General features: G+C 36.6%; 1 protein-coding gene across 1 annotated transcript in view; it reads left to right on the top strand.

The window, feature by feature from the left end:
• Positions 1-17,815, top strand: part of CD44 (CD44 molecule (IN blood group)) — a gene marked incomplete at both ends in the record, with an annotated part of 54,843 nt that overhangs the window by 22,308 nt on the left and 14,720 nt on the right. The window contains 4 exons of the mRNA XM_079536880.1: positions 1,964-2,100; positions 2,539-2,610; positions 3,281-3,520; positions 5,142-5,231. Of these exons, the coding sequence (XP_079393006.1) occupies positions 1,964-2,100; positions 2,539-2,610; positions 3,281-3,520; positions 5,142-5,231 (539 nt within the window). The remainder of the gene's footprint in view (positions 1-1,963; positions 2,101-2,538; positions 2,611-3,280; positions 3,521-5,141; positions 5,232-17,815) is intronic.

The raw sequence follows: 17,815 nt of genomic DNA on the forward strand, positions 1-17,815 counted from the left end.
GCTAATTGGTAAAGCAATTACATACAAAATATTTGTGATATTTAATGAACCTGATGTAGAGTCAATGGTACGCATAATGTGAGGAACTCTTTTTCCTGTCAGTCAACACAAAGAGCATCAAATAGCATTGTTGGGGAAAAATTACTGACTTCCAGTGAAGAACTGGTGACATTGTTGGTACATTCTTAAATGATATGGATAGAGAAGTTTCAGGAAAAAAAAAAAAAAAGGAAGAAAGAGAAAAAGATAGAAATACATTGTTAAGTAACTCAATTACCCCTTATAATTAATGTTTTATGGGGAAACAAATGTGAATAATAGGAATTCCTTAGCTTAGCAAAATATACACAGATGTTGAAAGTTGATGATAATTTTGGCTTAAAAGACAAGTGTTGGAACAGATTCTTTGTCTCACCTAAGCTTCATCAAGACTGAATATTTGCCCCAAAGATGACATCTAGCTCAGGGTAGTCCAGAGGTCTGTAAATAGGTCAGACTAGAAAATCATGTGGCATTTTTTTACAAAAGACCTAGTACATTATTACACAAGTCAACCTAAACATTCAAATTCAAAAGAGACTGACCTGGGGAGTTGTAAATTTTTGTGTTTTTTTTTCCCCTGATCACATAACAGATTCATGTTGAGTAGCTTTTAACTGTATAAAAAATTAAAATAAACAGTAAATATTGAAGAATTGAATTCATTACTCACTGGCATAGAAAAGTTCAGTGTACATTTCCTCACAATTTTAGTTTGCATTCTTGAATTTATCATTGAACTTGTTCATATCTTAGCAAAGGACAAATTTGGATATGTAAGGCATGTAGATAGGGTTCTTCCCTCCCTCCCTGCCTGCCAGCCCTCCGACCCTCTTATTTGCTGATGCTGTGTCAGAAGTCCTTGTCAGTAGAGCTAGGCTCTTATCAAGCTTGAGTAGGAGAGAAAAAATAATAGTATGAAATAGCTAAAATATGTGTGGAATGGTGAGTAAGCTGAATCAACAGATCATAAGAAAAGAAGGTGATTAACAGATTAAACATTGTCAACATCATAGGATCAGTTGGAAGTGGAGGTGAAGTAGTTTATAATTCTACCTACAACAGAATTTTAGAATTGCAATTAACTCTGTACATTATACATGCAACTGGAATAGAGCTCACAGATTAAAAAACTGCTAAGCTATGAAATGTATTCCTCCTGATGACTGTACATATTAAGAAGTAAAGCAAAAACCAGAATAAAGCCACAGTTTCATTACCATTCTTTCATCCCTTCAAGCTAAATACGTTGGAATTCATCAGGTATTACAGGATTGCAAAATAGTACCAACGCGTTGTGCATTCTGGAACTCTGTTAACCACAGTCTTCACTGAAATGTGCAAGCTCTGTACACAATTGCCATATTTTTCCTCTGTAAGAAACAGTAGGAACGTGTGGATGAATGACTGGTGTATCTGAATATTTTACTAAGGTATCTGCATAGTAGAAACTTGTGTGTGTCTTGCAGTCGCTCTCTAAATTTGATAGAGTACTGTAACACTGAGACCCAAACATTTTTTTATGAAATGGCACTGGGTAGAATGTTATGCTTAATGTAAAAAGTAGGGGAAAAGAAGCCAGACTGTGGTGTCAGGTACATCCTCTCACTGAATAAAAAGCACATTTAGCTTTCTAGCCCCTCATTTTCACTGCTTTGCTGTGGATCCAAGCATCTCAGCTAATGAAATCCTCAATTAAAATAGATTTAGCTGTAGACATTACATTACATGGGCTGGAGACTGATATACCTACATGTGAGAGAAACATTCCCTGCATACAAAAATTATGCATAAATGCATGCACTGGTTTTTTTTTTAGGATGAAAATAATGGCTTATTTGTATCTTCTTCACGTTTGAGATATCTTGAGTGTTTGTTATCTGCTGTTGCACATATATGATGTGCTTTCCTCTGTACTTCACAGGTATGGTTTTATAGTGGGGCATATTGTTATCCCACGAATCAATCCATATCATCTTTGTGCAGCGAATCATACAGGCATTTACAAACTTTCAGCAAATACAACTGGCCGGTATGATGCATATTGTTACAATGCAACAGGTATGTATGTATGTTTATGATGTTTTGTATACAAATTAAATAACCATGACACGTAATTCTTATTTAAGGTGCTAGGATGAGGTATTCTACATTAAATAGAATCTATTTCTCAACTGAGAAATACATTTTGTCAGCCTCTGGAAGCGCATCTATAGTATCAGCACACTTAATGATCTATCTCTGTGATTACGTACAATTTTAGAAATTTTCTGGGAAGTTTTCTGGATTGTCAGGTGAGGGACGAAATCAAACATCGCCATCTTCAACTCTATCTAAAAGCACAACAATTAGAAGAGGATCAAGTGATTTTTAGGAGTATAAAGCAAGCTTTCCAATAGGTTATTTTTAATAAGTCTTTCAGTCTAACTAATAGTGGTATATACAAGACTTTCTCGCATTTTCCTTAAATTAATATTTTCTATTTTCCTTCTTTTTCAGAATCAAGGAGCAAAGCATGCGAGCCAGTTGAAAGAATAGATACTTCTTTCCTCAGCAATCAGAGTGAAATAGGTATTGTACTTACCAGAAAGCCTTCCCATTTTTATTTTTTTCATTTTTTAGGATTTGGTTATCTTTTTTCCACATAAACAATTGTTTCTAAAGATCAAGCCAACCAAGAAAAAGATGTATAGATATACTGTAGGTAGTTAAAATGATTAATCACTCATCTTCCTATAAATCATATGGGGCTTAGTTTGTCTCAAGGTGTTAGGAGGCATGTTTTATTTGACATTTTTGAACAACAGAGCTGCTAATGTTTATTTAACCTCTAGGTCTTTGTTTAAGACAGCAACCCTTCAATATCTCATTTAAATTTCTGGTTAGAAGAGCAGCCAGAAGTGGGGGAAAATATTCATTCATAATAGATTACATTCTAATATTCCTGTTGACTTCACAGAAGCCAAGATCTTATGTTCAAACACAAACTGATCTGATTAAAATTTCAAAATATTTGAATCAGAGTAGCCACCATATGTTTGACAGTTATGTATATTAAAACAGTAAGACGTTGCACATCCTTAAGCGATGATCTAGGTAGGTTGGATGAGATGAATAAAAAACAGATGAACTGTTTATTTTTACTTCTTTGTTGTTCTAAGACATAGCTGTCTATCATAATTGTAATGTAGCTGTGTACCTCCTGGTTATCAACGGCTGCTCTATTTACTCTTTCCAACAGTTATTGACAATGAGGATGGCTCACGTTATAATGCAGATGGCACACGTCATAGTGGAGACTCCTCAACCTCAGGTGTGGATGATGAAAATTTAGGTAGTGGATCAATGCATGACACAACTCCAGGGGATACTTCTGTCAGGAGGTCAACTCCTTCATATTATGGAAGTGTTACTCCTATCTCACATTTGCCAGATCATTCTTCTGGAGGAGGTGAAAAAGACCTGCATGTGAAAGAATATGGTAAGGACAATAGCATGGAACTATATCTCTTTTATAAAAACTGTGTGAAGAACTGCATTGCGAGGTAAATGATATCATGAGTGAAAGGGAAGCACTGTCTCTAATTTATATCACTGGGAAGTAAAAAGAAAAGTGTGTTTCTGGCTAAAAAAAAAAAAAAGCAAACAAAAAAGCAAAAAAAAGCCCACACAGAAAATTATTGAATTTCTAATTTTTTTCTTTTTTTTTTTTTTTTTTGTTTTGTTTTGTTTTGTTTGCATGGGTGTACAAAGCAGCTATACATATGCATAGTTTGGAAACATCAACATCTTCCCAGGATGTTGAGAATAGATGTCCTAGGAATTTGCTTATGTCCTTGATAAAATATTGATTTCAGTTGAAGAATCAAAAACATGTTTAGCAGTGAAAGCAGATAGGTTAGTGAGCCAATGCTTATGAATATCTAGAGATAGGATGACATATATTTATCTGTTCTCTAATAGAGTGGATTGATACTAAGTAATAAAAGGAATGGTATACAGTTCAAGTGACTTCCCTTTGCACAAATACAGGGATTTTTTAGAATGTCTTTTTACTACAGCATATTCACAACACATAAAGTGATAGAAGTTCAAATTAAAATGTAATACCTTCTTCCTTTAGGTGGTAGAACCATATTCTAATTTTCTAAAGTGTTACCAAATACAAATACTATACTCATTTCTAGGGCATTCAGCAGGGTGGAAAATCAGTGAATTAAGGTATCTTGCCTGCATTTTGCTTTCTTGTGAAGGTGCTGTATACTTAGTTTTGTTTTTTATGTTGCTTGTGTACTGGAAATGATCAGAGGTCTAAAATACCAGCTCCCATTGAACCTAAGGGAAACAAATATACCTTAAGTACAGTGATGTTTACTATGTGACCTCTGGCCACAGGCTTTCTATCAAATTGCCAGCAACTTACCAGTGAAGGATGCCAGTAGTCTACATAATCATCCTCCATTAATCCTGACATTTAAAAAAAATATAAACTAAAACATGGACATTATAAATTATATATATTAGAATTATTAAATAGCTTTTCATTGTATATTTCACAGTATATTAATGGAATCTTCTACTTGTTTTTCTATGTGATTCACATCATAAATGGTAAATCCTAACATTTTCTACCTGAGAAATTAAGACCAGAGCCCTTCTTCCGGGTGTATGCCATGTAGTTCAATTGCTAGCCATGACAATTCCTATTAGCTCTGCTTGCTTACAGTTTAGTTCTTTAGGCTAAAGCTCAGAATATTTCTCAATAAAGAGGGGAGTACAAATAACATCACTTGCTGCTCTAGATTTCCTGTGCAGATGCCACACATGTACAGTCAGGGCTTTAATCACACAAGAAAATCACTGATAGATAGTTCATTATCACTGTAATACATATACCTTTTGAAATTATTTATTTTGGTATTATCTTTGCTACGTTACTAAAATAAGAATATTTAAGTTTGAATTGTGTGAAAAACCTATTCTGTATCTTCTCTTCAGTAAATGAAGGAACAAAGCTTTTAATATAGAATAATTGAAGTAGTTGTGAGTAATGAGTTACACCTCAGCTAATGAAATAGTAATGATTCATCCATTTCATGCAGGTTATGAAAGTTCCCCTACATCAACTGTTATCTTGGCAACAGCTGCTGATTTCCCCATAGAAGATGATGTGCAGCATCCTGCCAGTACTAGTAAGATTTGTGCATTATAATAACTATATCAATTAATTGTTGCATTAAAACTGCTTTCTTTTTTCCAGCAATGCATTCTGGTAAGTGGTGTAATACACATTTTGTCCAACTTCAGAAATACCCCAAAAGACACTACTTTCTTGACTAATTACATCAGAAATAGACAGTGAAATGATTTTTTTACTTATTTAAAGAAATAAGGAGGAGAACCAAAACACTTACTTTTTCTTTCCTTCTGAGAGAAAAAAAAAAAAAAAAAAAAAAAGGAAAAGAAAAAGAAAGAGGAAAAAAAGAAGAAAAAAAAGGTCTACTTCCCTAACTTACCAGAACTATTTACTCAAACAATAACTGTGACTGATTTTTTTCATCCATTTCTATTAGACACTCTTGTGCTCTGATGAATTTTTCCTTATGTTTCATGTGGAGCATACTCTGGAAAATCTCATTCCTTACAAAAGGCTTTTGTCCATTCTTTGGCTGATTGGATAGGAAAGCATCTACATTGATATTTTATATATGGAAGGAAGCTGTAAATCCATATTTGTCACTCAAGTAAATATGTTCCTAACACTTGCTGCGGAGAGAAGGTAGGAGTGACCTACAGCAAGTCAGATGACCATTCAAGGAGAAGTTGAATAAATGTGGGCATCAATAGTAGTTATGCTTCTACTGAATGTTTGCTACAAAATGCGCTGTACTTTAGTTTACCCATGGAAATTTGTGAAGTCAAGAACCAAAAATGATTCCATCATGCTGGAACAAGAACCATGACAAAAACAAAATAAACAACTAGCCCCTCTAGTTCAAGAAAGTAAAGTCAGATATTTCCAGAAACACTGACACTTAGGTAGGAATCAGATGATGGCTAATCAATGTATTAGTTGTTTTACATCTCTCATCTCCCATGACACAAACTCTACTAGCAGAATTCCTTTCTTAAATAACATACAGGGGACTCATCTCTTGAGGGATGCTATAGACAGAAGCTTAATCTATCTTGTTCAACAGTAAGCAATGTAAGTGATCTTAAAGGATGGTGTCAGAAAAATCTTTCCTCCATTAAATCATGTGTTAATTCCTCAGTATAATTTGAAGCTTGATTTGTAAAAGCTCTGCAGCTCTATACTTCAATTATTTTCTTGTTGATAATTTTTATAATTTTGATCGTAGTTCCATCCAAGCCCCAGATAACTAATTTTTTGTTACTCAATTGCTCAGAGACCAGATTTTATAATGTTCAGATTTTCTGATCTTAAAAAAGGCAAGCCATCCTCTCCTCTTGCCCTGAAATGCCTGGAACTGAATTTGCACCTATTTTTAGTTTACTGAGTTTGAATTTTGTATCTAAAAAATTGCCTTTTAATTCTATGGGAATCTTTCTTATTAAATGAGTTTTTATGGCTTGGAGAAGAAGAGAAATCTTAAGTTTTTAAATTAACAGAATACAACATGATCATGCTAGTTAAGTATTTTCATTTCAGATGGATGTATCTTCAGACCTCTTGGTTTACATAAAAGTCATCCAGGCACTCTGCCTGCACCACTTCTTCCACTTCTTCATTCAAAGTTGTTTTCACAATAGTCTTTTTAAAATCTTTTTAAATAGAAAACCTCACTTATCTGTAGATGGGTCCAGATGCAGCCCACAGAGTCAAATGAGAGAGACAGATTTCCATCGAACGTGTCTGGTAGTGCAGGAATTCCATATCTTCTTGTAAATGCTCACTGAGCATTTTATGTGGGGAAACTAAAGTTGTAATGACTGAATTTTAGCAGGACTGGCATTTCCAGAAGCCAGTGTTAATTTTTTCTTCACTAATATTGCATTCAGATTTATCTTACACTCTTCCGTGTTCAAGCTACTTCTGTCAAACTATGAATTTGTGGCAAGGAACAGGTATGGAAAACAAAAAAATAGATACATAGCATTTACACTGCTATGAGCATATCATCGTTTGTGAATTTTTGTGTAGTATTTCTTAATTCTTCATGGATTAAGAGAAGCTTTTTCCTGAATGCATTTACATGCTTTTAAAGCATTTTTGCTCAACATCACAATAAAATTCTACCACACTACAGTGATCTGTTTCTGCACTTAGAGAGTGATGGTATCAGGTAAGCTCAATACTAATACTCCAGAAAATCCATCAGATTTGACTTCAGTGTTCATTATGTCTTAATCTAGTCTTCTTCACGACAGCTATACAGAAAACAACATGAAGGGAGTTATTCAACTTCAGACTGTTGGAAACGCTGTGAGCTTGTAGACCATTTGTAATCTGTTTCTGTGTATGTATGTATGTGCATACAACAATAAACCTTCTCATTAATTAAATTCTAGGGCATTTGTGATAACTTTGCATAGGTTTCTTACTGAGAAGTTATATCTTGCTTGAAGCATTTGTGGAATTTTCCATGTAATCATGTGTAATTCTGTATACATAAAATTGAAACATGACTACAGATGACATTAAAGAATGCATTAGCTCTCTTCTAACCAAAATATCCACACTGATTCAGAGTACATCTGTTGAAAATTGTTAACAATTGTAATTTTAAGTGCTGAGGATTTTTATGCATTACTGATCTACTTGTTCTTATTTTGGAGATTGAGCACTATGATCCTTTATTTCTGATATCAGAGTCAGAGTAGTATTAAATACAAGTCAAAAGTAAGCACAAAAAGAGAAAACAATTATTCAGTCAGGTGCAGCTTGCCAGAAAGGCACAATTTGTGTAGTTTTGGTGCCATAATTGCTACTCTTTGTAAAATTGCAGTTATAAGTCCTTATGCTTTGTAATTAACAGTTAAGAAAACATAAATAATGATAAGCTGGATTTCTTGAGGAATTTCTTTCTTGGTGTATGCATTTTTGTTAGCTTTGCATGCTTTTTGTCAAAAAGGAGTGTATTTCACACACAGTGCATATTTCAGAGCTGGTAATATAATCTTAAACTTCAGCAGAATGATTCAAACTTCACTTACACTAAAATGATTGGATATTTTTGCTACTGTAGGAATGTAATGATACCCCAGGTTCATACATTCCCTTTGTGCTCACATCCCTCTCAGTGGCATGAGCATGCTCAGGGTGCTGGTGCTGGTGGATTTGGCTTAGGCTGCAGAAAGTAAGCCTCTCAAGAAATAACAAGTTTTTGGTTCAATGAACCATGTCCTAACAGCTCCAGAGCCTCATCGTGACAACCTGGAGAAAACCACCACCCAGTCATGGTGGAATCCATTTTCAGACCAATGGTGGTGGTCATACCCCAGAGAGAAGACCCAAGAACCCACGCAGCCAACAAGGGGTAAAGAATGTCGTGCTAAGATGGTACTTTTTTAAAAAGACTAAATGTCCAGTGAGCCATGGCAGCAAGCTTCAGAAGCATTAATTGTAGGGTGTTTATAGTGGGCAGTATGTGTTGCTGCTTTTCTCTGTAATGTTTCTGAAGAGGAAAAATAAAACAATCATAGCATCATAAAGGCTGGAAATGATCCTCAAAGATCATCTAGTCCAGCCTTCAACCCATTATCACCATGCCCACTGAACCATGTCCCAAAGTGCAACATCTACATGTTTCTTGAACACCTCCAAGGAATGTGACTCCATCACTTCCCTAGACAGCCTGTTCCATTGCATTACTACTCTCTTGGAAGAGACTTTTTTCTTTATTCCTAACATCCGAACTGAATCTCCTCTCATTCAAATTGAGGCCATTACCTTTGTTCTATGAAAGTACAACGTTCTTCCTCTGTGGTAGTATGGTAACAAAAGAGCATTTGTCCATATTATTAGTGAACTACATATCTGAGAGGGTTGAATATTTGAGATATTCTGTAAAGGATGTATTAGGGTCTCTAATTTTCTATCTCAAAGTCACTTTAGAATGAGATTATTTTAATGAGAATTGTACAAGAAAGGAAGAGTGTGTTTTCATGGCAGTACACTACACTCACTCTGATGGAATAAGACAGGTGCCCTTTTGTGCTGTGACCTATAATTGGACACAGAAACGTAGCCAACAACAACATTGGGGTAGCTTCAGTAGGGCCATGGTAAGATAATGAATGTCTTGTGGGAGGAAGGGCCAGTGGGAGATACGGACCGAGGCAAGCGTGGTGCGGTTTGGGCTCCTCTGTGACTGTGGGGTGCATGCTGGGGAGACAGCAAAGATTAAGTCTGTCAGCAAGAGACCTTGTGGGCTCAGGCTTCATGGCACATTTAACATCACCACAGCAGATGTGACCTCGAGCGGCAATGGTTCAGATGACGAAGACTCTTCAGAGGAGATGATATACTCAACGGTGTTTCCAGGATGGGAAATAAGTGTAGCCAAGAATGAGTATGCTCCAAGTGCTAGTAAGGAACTTCCTCTCTCTTTGGGTACATTGCTGTTGTTGTGGTTTTAAGTTTGCTTGCTCATCATTCCATTTTCTGAGCAGTCTTCCCTTCCTTCACTATAGGAGCATTTGTTAAAGGAGTAGCTGCTGTTCTAGTCAGCTCTTGCTTCAGGTAACTCTCCCGTACCAAAGAAAAAGTTTATTTAGATCTTGTGAGGTCCTGATCCCGAGAAGGGCCTTCTTCCAGTGCTGCTAAAATTTATATCTCATTTCCATATGCACTGGATTTATAAGATTCTCCTGAGTGACACTGTGTCCTGCAGAACAGTTCTTCTCTGGAGGGAACTTCCAGCCTCTATATATGTAACTCCATTCATTATGTTTATATACATGCATATATTTGTCTTGTATGACACAGTGAAGGAAAAGGGGGTAAAGACCTGTAGTTTCTCTTAAGTGGAAATCTGTTTCCACACTCAAATGTCTGTCACAGTCAGTGGTTTAGTACCATTTGAAATGCCATATTCTGAGAAAATGCTGTGCGGTGGTAGTGTAATAGAGATGGAGTTGTGTTTCCCACATTTGTTGATGCCAAACTCAAAGGTGTTTCTGTTGTGGAGCTGGCTGTCAGCAGCTGACCAATGGGAGTGCATGCGTTTTTGTGCAGAATGGCTGTAGTTCTGAGCCCAGATCTTTGGCATTGCCGGCTTCAGAGGGCTATCAGTAGAAGAGAATGCAAAAATAATGGGTGTGCTTGTTTCTGGGTACTCTTTCCAGCTGTTGCAGATACCTTTTTCTCTCTGTGTCATTTTTCTTCCAATTCCTGGTGGATGTTCTCCATTCTGGAGGTTATCAGAGGCTATCTGCTTTTTCTCCTACTGGCACAGTCTGTAAGGAACTCTTTAACACGCTAAATGGCAAGGAAAGACTCAGAGGGCTTTGTGAAGCAACCATGTTCTTTCTTGGGATTGCCCACAGTCTGTCTTTCAGCTATCTATGAGTTTCAGGAATGTACTGATTCCCCAAGTTCATACATTCCCTTTGTGCTCACATCCCTCTCAGTGGCATGAGCATGCTCAGGGTGCTGGTGCTGGTGGACTTGGCTTAGGCTGGAGAAAGTAAGCCTCTCAAGAAATAACAATTTCTTGGTTCAATGAACCACATCCTAGCAGCTCCAGAGCCTCATCATGACAACCTGGAGAAAACCACCACCCAAGCTCAGTGGAATCCGTTTTTGTACCAGTGGTGGTTGTCGAATCCCAGAGAGAAGACCCAAGAACCCACACAGTCAACCAGGGGTAAAGAATGTCATACTAACATGGTGTTTTAAATCGTGAGACAGGGCAGCTAGCTTCAGAAGCATTATATGGAGGGTGTTTACAATGGGCAGGGTCTGTTCTTTCTTTTTTGTATTTAAAGAGGAAAGAAAAATGTATTTGGCTCTTTCTTGGAGGCTGTGTATTTGATAGTGACAGACCACATCATGTATCCTGTGGTTAACAAACATTCGGAATATGAAGTCTACCTATGAAAAGAAAGAACTGTTGAATTTCTAACATCAGTTAATTACATCCCGCCAGTGGCCCAGATAAAAAAAATATTCTCTGTGATATAGAAGTTAGATTATATTACTGTGATGACAACAAGTGGAAAATGAATGAATGATCATTCCAGAAACTCCTTATGGTATTATTTCCATAGGGCTTATAACATTGAGGAATATTTGAAAAAAGGAAGCAGTAAGTACACTAAGTCATAACTCTGTCTTTTACAGGCAGCGTAAAGTAGAAGAGTATACAGTTTTGCTTGTATGGACAACCAGTATTTCTGAAGGAATGAAAGCTGTGAGAGTAAAAAAGATCGAACATTATTTTGAAAATTCATTCATATAAAACCAGATCACTCTTGATTAAATTTTGCTGAAATTACACTGTTTGTCCTTAGCTCTGCAAAAATGAATCAGATATCAGTGTTATGACTCTGTGTATGGCACAGAAACATAGCTAACAATATTGGGGTAGCTTCAGTAGGGCCGTGGTAAGATAATGAATGTCTTGTGGGAGGAAGGGCCAGTGGGAGATACGGACCGAGGCAAGCGTGGTGCGGTTTGGGCTCCTCTGTGACTGTGGGGTGCATGCTGGGGAGACAGCAAAGATTAAGTCTGTCAGCAAGAGACCTTGTGGGCTCAGGCTTCATGGCACATTTAACATCACCACAGCAGATGTGACCTCGAGCGGCAATGGTTCAGATGACGAAGACTCTTCAGAGGAGATGATATACTCAACGGTGTTTCCAGGATGGGAAATAAGTGTAGCCAAGAATGAGTATGCTCCAAGTGCTAGTAAGGAACTTCCTCTCTCTTTGGGTACATTGCTGTTGTTGTGGTTTTAAGTTTGCTTGCTCATCATTCCATTTTCTGAGCAGTCTTCCCTTCCTTCACTATAGGAGCATTTGTTAAAGGAGTAGCTGCTGTTCTAGTCAGCTCTTGCTTCAGGTAACTCTCCCGTACCAAAGAAAAAGTTTATTTAGATCTTGTGAGGTCCTGATCCCGAGAAGGGCCTTCTTCCAGTGCTGCTAAAATTTATATCTCATTTCCATATGCACTGGCCCTGAGTCACACTGTGATATATTTGTCTTGTATGACACAGTGAAGGAAAAGGGGGTAAAGACCTGTAGTTTCTCTTAAGTGGAAATCTGTTTCCACACTCAAATGTCTGTCACAGTCAGTGGTTTAGTACCATTTGAAATGCCATATTCTGAGAAAATGCTGTGCGGTGGTAGTGTAATAGAGATGGAGTTGTGTTTCCCACATTTGTTGATGCCAAACTCAAAGGTGTTTCTGTTGTGGAGCTGGCTGTCAGCAGCTGACCAATGGGAGTGCATGCGTTTTTGTGCAGAATGGCTGTAGTTCTGAGCCCAGATCTTTGGCATTGCCGGCTTCAGAGGGCTATCAGTAGAAGAGAATGCAAAAATAATGGGTGTGCTTGTTTCTGGGTACTCTTTCCAGCTGTTGCAGATACCTTTTTCTCTCTGTGTCATTTTTCTTCCAATTCCTGGTGGATGTTCTCCATTCTGGAGGTTATCAGAGGCTATCTGCTTTTTCTCCTACTGGCACAGTCTGTAAGGAACTCTTTAACACGCTAAATGGCAAGGAAAGACTCAGAGGGCTTTGTGAAGCAACCATGTTCTTTCTTGGGATTGCCCACAGTCTGTCTTTCAGCTATCTATGAGTTTCAGGAATGTACTGATTCCCCAAGTTCATACATTCCCTTTGTGCTCACATCCCTCTCAGTGGCATGAGCATGCTCAGGGTGCTGGTGGACTTGGCTTAGGCTGGAGAAAGTAAGCCTCTCAAGAAATAACAATTTCTTGGTTCAATGAACCACATCCTAGCAGCTCCAGAGCCTCATCATGACAACCTGGAGAAAACCACCACCCAAGCTCAGTGGAATCCGTTTTTGTACCAGTGGTGGTTGTCGAATCCCAGAGAGAAGACCCAAGAACCCACACAGTCAACCAGGGGTAAAGAATGTCATACTAACATGGTGCTTTGCTTAAAGTACTAGTTAGGCATTTCCTTTCCCTTTGGATGTATTCGTTTTTCTTTTTTCCCTTTTTTATCATATATTTCTCACCTGTTGCTACATATATGTTTTGGGAAGAGTGTGCATTCTTCTTATCAATTCTTTCCAAAATTACATTCTTGTCACTGATAAAAGGATGTTAGAGAATTTATTGCTTCATTGCTTAATGTTGACATGTCACTTTCATCCCTGTTTTATCCCAGAAGTTCAACACCTGCACTTCCTGGAAGAAATGTTTGTAATTTTTTCCAAGTTTTTCTTTTTTTGGAGAAAAACGGTATTAAATTATTTCTATCTTGTGTTATTTATAACATTCACCATATCTTTGCTGAAATATAACCATGGCCTTCATCACTATTTGTTGATATATTTTCTTAGTAGATTTCTTGGCTCTGTTATACAGAGTCTACTTATTATATGGAAGACTAAAGCCAATCTCTGTTCCCATTTCATTAGAAATTGTCACTCTATCACTTTAACTTGCTCAAAGATATTAACATATCACTATTTTAAAATGTAATATAATTTAAGCACATCTTATTGTGTATTTTTCTTGTGCACTTGCGTGCTTTGTAGTGTCAATAAATCTGTAGTTTTAAGTATTTCACTATTTTTTCATCTGAATGTTGTCAAATTTTGCCTTTTTCTCAGCTGTAGTCTTTGTTTTTCAGAAAGATACAAAATTAATGACTCAACTTGTTTAGGGTTTCTTTTTCTTTTGTCTAACCTTTAGATGTTTCTGGTTTTTATTGATTTAGCTTTTGCTCTCTGCGTTTTACTCTCTGACTTATTTCATATGGCACATACTATGCCAGCTCTACGGGCTAGTGATGTTTGCATACTCTCTGGGTGAAAATGTATGCAGTTTCTGATCATAGCCTCTTGTGGCAGTTTTATTTTATCATTTCAACTGTACTATAACTTTATTGACTAATACTAGGTGGCTATTGTAGTGCTCTCATTCATAAATCTGAATACTTGTTGAATACTTAGCAAGAATGTTTCACATTTCCTCAGACACCTACAATCTTCTTTAGGCCCAGGATTATTCTTTAAACTCAAATTTAAATGTCTGTAACTGCTGTAACAGTTTTGCACTACTTCTGTTATACGTCATTCTTCTATCTCTTGTTTCCACCATTATTCCTGCAAGTCTTTGCATCTGTCTGATGCAAAGAAAAGAAATACTAGCTTGGTGTAAAGAAACTTGATAAGAAGAATAGTGTGACTATCATTTAGTTATGCATGCATATCCATTATCCCCTATCTTTATGGCACATACTAACAGTAGTGTAATGATGATAGAAGTAGAGCATGATCAGTATTGAATCCTCCATTGTCCTGACAGCTGTGGACTCACAACATGAAACGCTTCTGGATGTCTCCACACAAGATTATTGGAAACCCTCCTACACAGATGAAGAGGAGAGATATCCTAGCTCTGCTGGCAGGGGTAAAGCTATTAAACATTTCAGATAATATTCAGATTTGTGACATAATACAGTGAAGTCTAGCAATCTCACAGTGCTGCTAATTGTAATTCCCATATCATTAGCTTTGGTTATAACTTCATATTATTTGTGTTATAGACCTCAGAGGTGACATCTATGGCATTCATCTGTCACTCCAAATTTATCTTTAGCGCCTAATATTCATTACTTTCCCCTTCCCCACATGTCTCTGGGGTTTTAAAGCTTGCACTGCCAGTGGTGTAATAAAACTGAGCAGATTGCAACATGTAATTGTAGGCCCAGCTTGGTGAAGAAAAATCCCCCTTTTTCACTGTGAAATTTCTATTGTAAAATCTGAAGACAAAGACAGAAAATAGCACTGGTGATTCAAAAACATGAAAGTTAGATTAACTATAACTTCTCAGTTACATCAGGCCTCTTGAAAAACAAGTTTCTGGCAGTTACAAATGTGACAAAACTAAAGAGTAACCACCTACTCTTTCCATTGCTTAGTACACGTGAAAGCATGGGAATACTTACAGAAACATCCAGGGCAATATTTGAAAAATATGTGGGTGGAAAACCTACAGATATAAAGCTCAGATTGATTTAAGTAGATTCTTCAATGTGGGATAATAAGATAATAATAGGAGCATAAATTTGGCCATGTTAAGTTAAAAAATTATCCAGCCAGTACTACAATGTGGTCTTGAAGACAAAAGGCTCAGCCTAGGATCTGTTACTCCTGAGGGTCCGTTTTAAATAGAACAGTAAACACTGCATTCCCAACTGGGGTACAAAAGAAGATGCTATCTCCAGAGCAATGTGAACATTTTCCTTCTGGTGGTAGTGTCATTAGCCAACCGAGCTATTGAAAATTCTCAATTATCACTTTCTTCAAGTTCAAAAATCTCTGTAGGCTAAGGCTTACGGAGTGCATTCTCCAGCTGTTTTTGCTGTGTATGTAAATAGTTTCCAGTTTGTTGCTGTTTGTTTGTTTGTTTTTAAAGTATAGCTAAATATAAACTTTGGTTTTGGCAACAATGCCATTTTATCTTGTTAAAAAGAAGATCAAAACTGAATAGCTGAAGATGTACCTTTCTACAGCTGGACTTGTGGAAAGCTTTATTATCCCTCTGTAAAGGCAACCATTTTCTTCCTTCTGTGGTAGTTCTTTGGATCTGCCTTCATTAGCTACGGACATTTCTTTATGGTCCGGGGTTTTCTGGGAACAATTCAGTTGGCATTGGGCAGGAGCTTGAATCACCTGGAAAGAGTTTCTGTGAAAAGTTTATTTTAGTTCTGAAATGTTGTTAACTAATGTGTTCATACTTTTCTTAGTTTTAATCTCCTACTAGCTGCAAATTCAGGACCATATTTTACAGGATTATCTCTCAATATTTTTCTAATTATGAAAATAATGAATTACATTTGTTGGAATGCTCTCTTTATGAACATTTCATCATTTGAAGATGTATCTCTCTCCATTTCTGTTCTTTTTGGAAAATGCTTATTGTAGGTTTCTCTAGCTGGTGACTTACTGCATGTGCAACAGCTCCAGTTCATTCTCTGTATCCTCTAGTTGGGACCTTTATTTTTGATTTCATACATCATTTGTGGAAGTATTTGCTACCTAATGCTTTTTTCTATTATTTCTTTTTCTTTTTTTAAAATTTGGATTCTAATGCTCACCTTGGTGTTACAGGTATTCTTTTCTGATGTATGTTTTCTAAGCCTTTTAATGTTTATTACAAAATCTCTTGAGGTGGTGGTACTTCAAATTACTTCTGATTGCATCTTCTGCTATGTAAACAGTAAATCAAACATTGAGTATTTAATTTATTTTAGCTTTAATCATTACTCAGTTCAAGACTAGTATGCTTTTCAACCTCAAATATATGAACTTATTCATTTCATTCATCCAACTAAATATTCTTCCACTCCCAGAAGCAGTGGCAACTTCCTCAGAGCCTTCCTTGAAATTGTGTAGTTGATACATTTACTCAGAAGAGCAATTTCATCATCTCTTTCACTTTTATAAACCCCAAATCCACAGACTCAACTAATTAAGTTAGTGTTAATAAATACAAAGTAGAGATGCAAGCTGTTATTGCTGTGTCTTCTACTGCTTTTCCTATAGCTTTATTCTGCCACTGGTCATTGGGTACTCTGCAGCAAACTTAAATCTTCCACTGATCCTGGTGATGCTTTCCTGGGCAAAACAGACTTTGGTTTCCAAAGGAGCTTTATGTCTTTCCGTCTTTCATTTCACACCCATTGCAACAAATTAAAGAAAAAAGGAAAACACAAAATCCAACCTTACTGCAGATAAGGATACTGAAGATAAGGATAGTATGACTGCTGTCGGGTATTTTGATCATTATTGATTCAATCATCATCTTATCAGCACTTGTTACAAGTGAAACTGAAAAACGTCCAGGACCAACCCAACATCCACTATTACACAGTGTTCACAATGGATGGATCAGTCAAGGACAAAATCCTGCAAACACCACTGGGGCTACTGAACAACAAGAATTTACTCCTCCAGGTGAAAATGATACTGAAAAGGAAACTTCTTATACAGGTAACATTGCAACTTAAATTCTAGTATGTTATCCGAGTTTACTTAAGGTTTAGTTTTAGAAAGATTTTATGAACAATTTAGTACTCCGAGGTCATAACAAATGTTTTGTGGATAAACCCAAGCAATACAGATCTATTGATTACATTTAAATTTTTTTTTTTTTTAATCTATTCTTCAAACTTAGTCTTGGAACTTTGCTTTCTCTCTCATTTGCATCGTGTGTCAAGACCTATAGTGAATTAACACTGGAATTGTCTCTTACATTCAGCGTTCTATGTCATGCAGTCACAAAGCTTTACCAGATTATCTGCAAGGGTTACATCTGCAGGAAACAGTGAATGTTTAAAAAGAAAAACAGTGATATCTGTTGCATTTTTTCATTTGTGAATAATATTTGTGAATTGTGCTCATGCTCCTGTTGCAAGTCATTATTGGAGCTGATTTTTGCACTATTTTTTTTTTTATATGGCAATTTTAACTAACTAAATAGTATCCAAAGTATCTACTCATTTCACTTTTGAAATATGACAAGATGATATTGTAGTGAACGAAAAAAGCATAGTGTGGAAGAAAAGAGAGGTTTCTCAAAGAAATTGAAACGTAAATGATGAAATTCTACA

Source organism: Tetrao urogallus (assembly GCF_951394365.1).
Source record: "Tetrao urogallus genome assembly, chromosome: 6".
Classification (NCBI taxonomy): Eukaryota; Metazoa; Chordata; class Aves; order Galliformes; family Phasianidae; genus Tetrao; species Tetrao urogallus.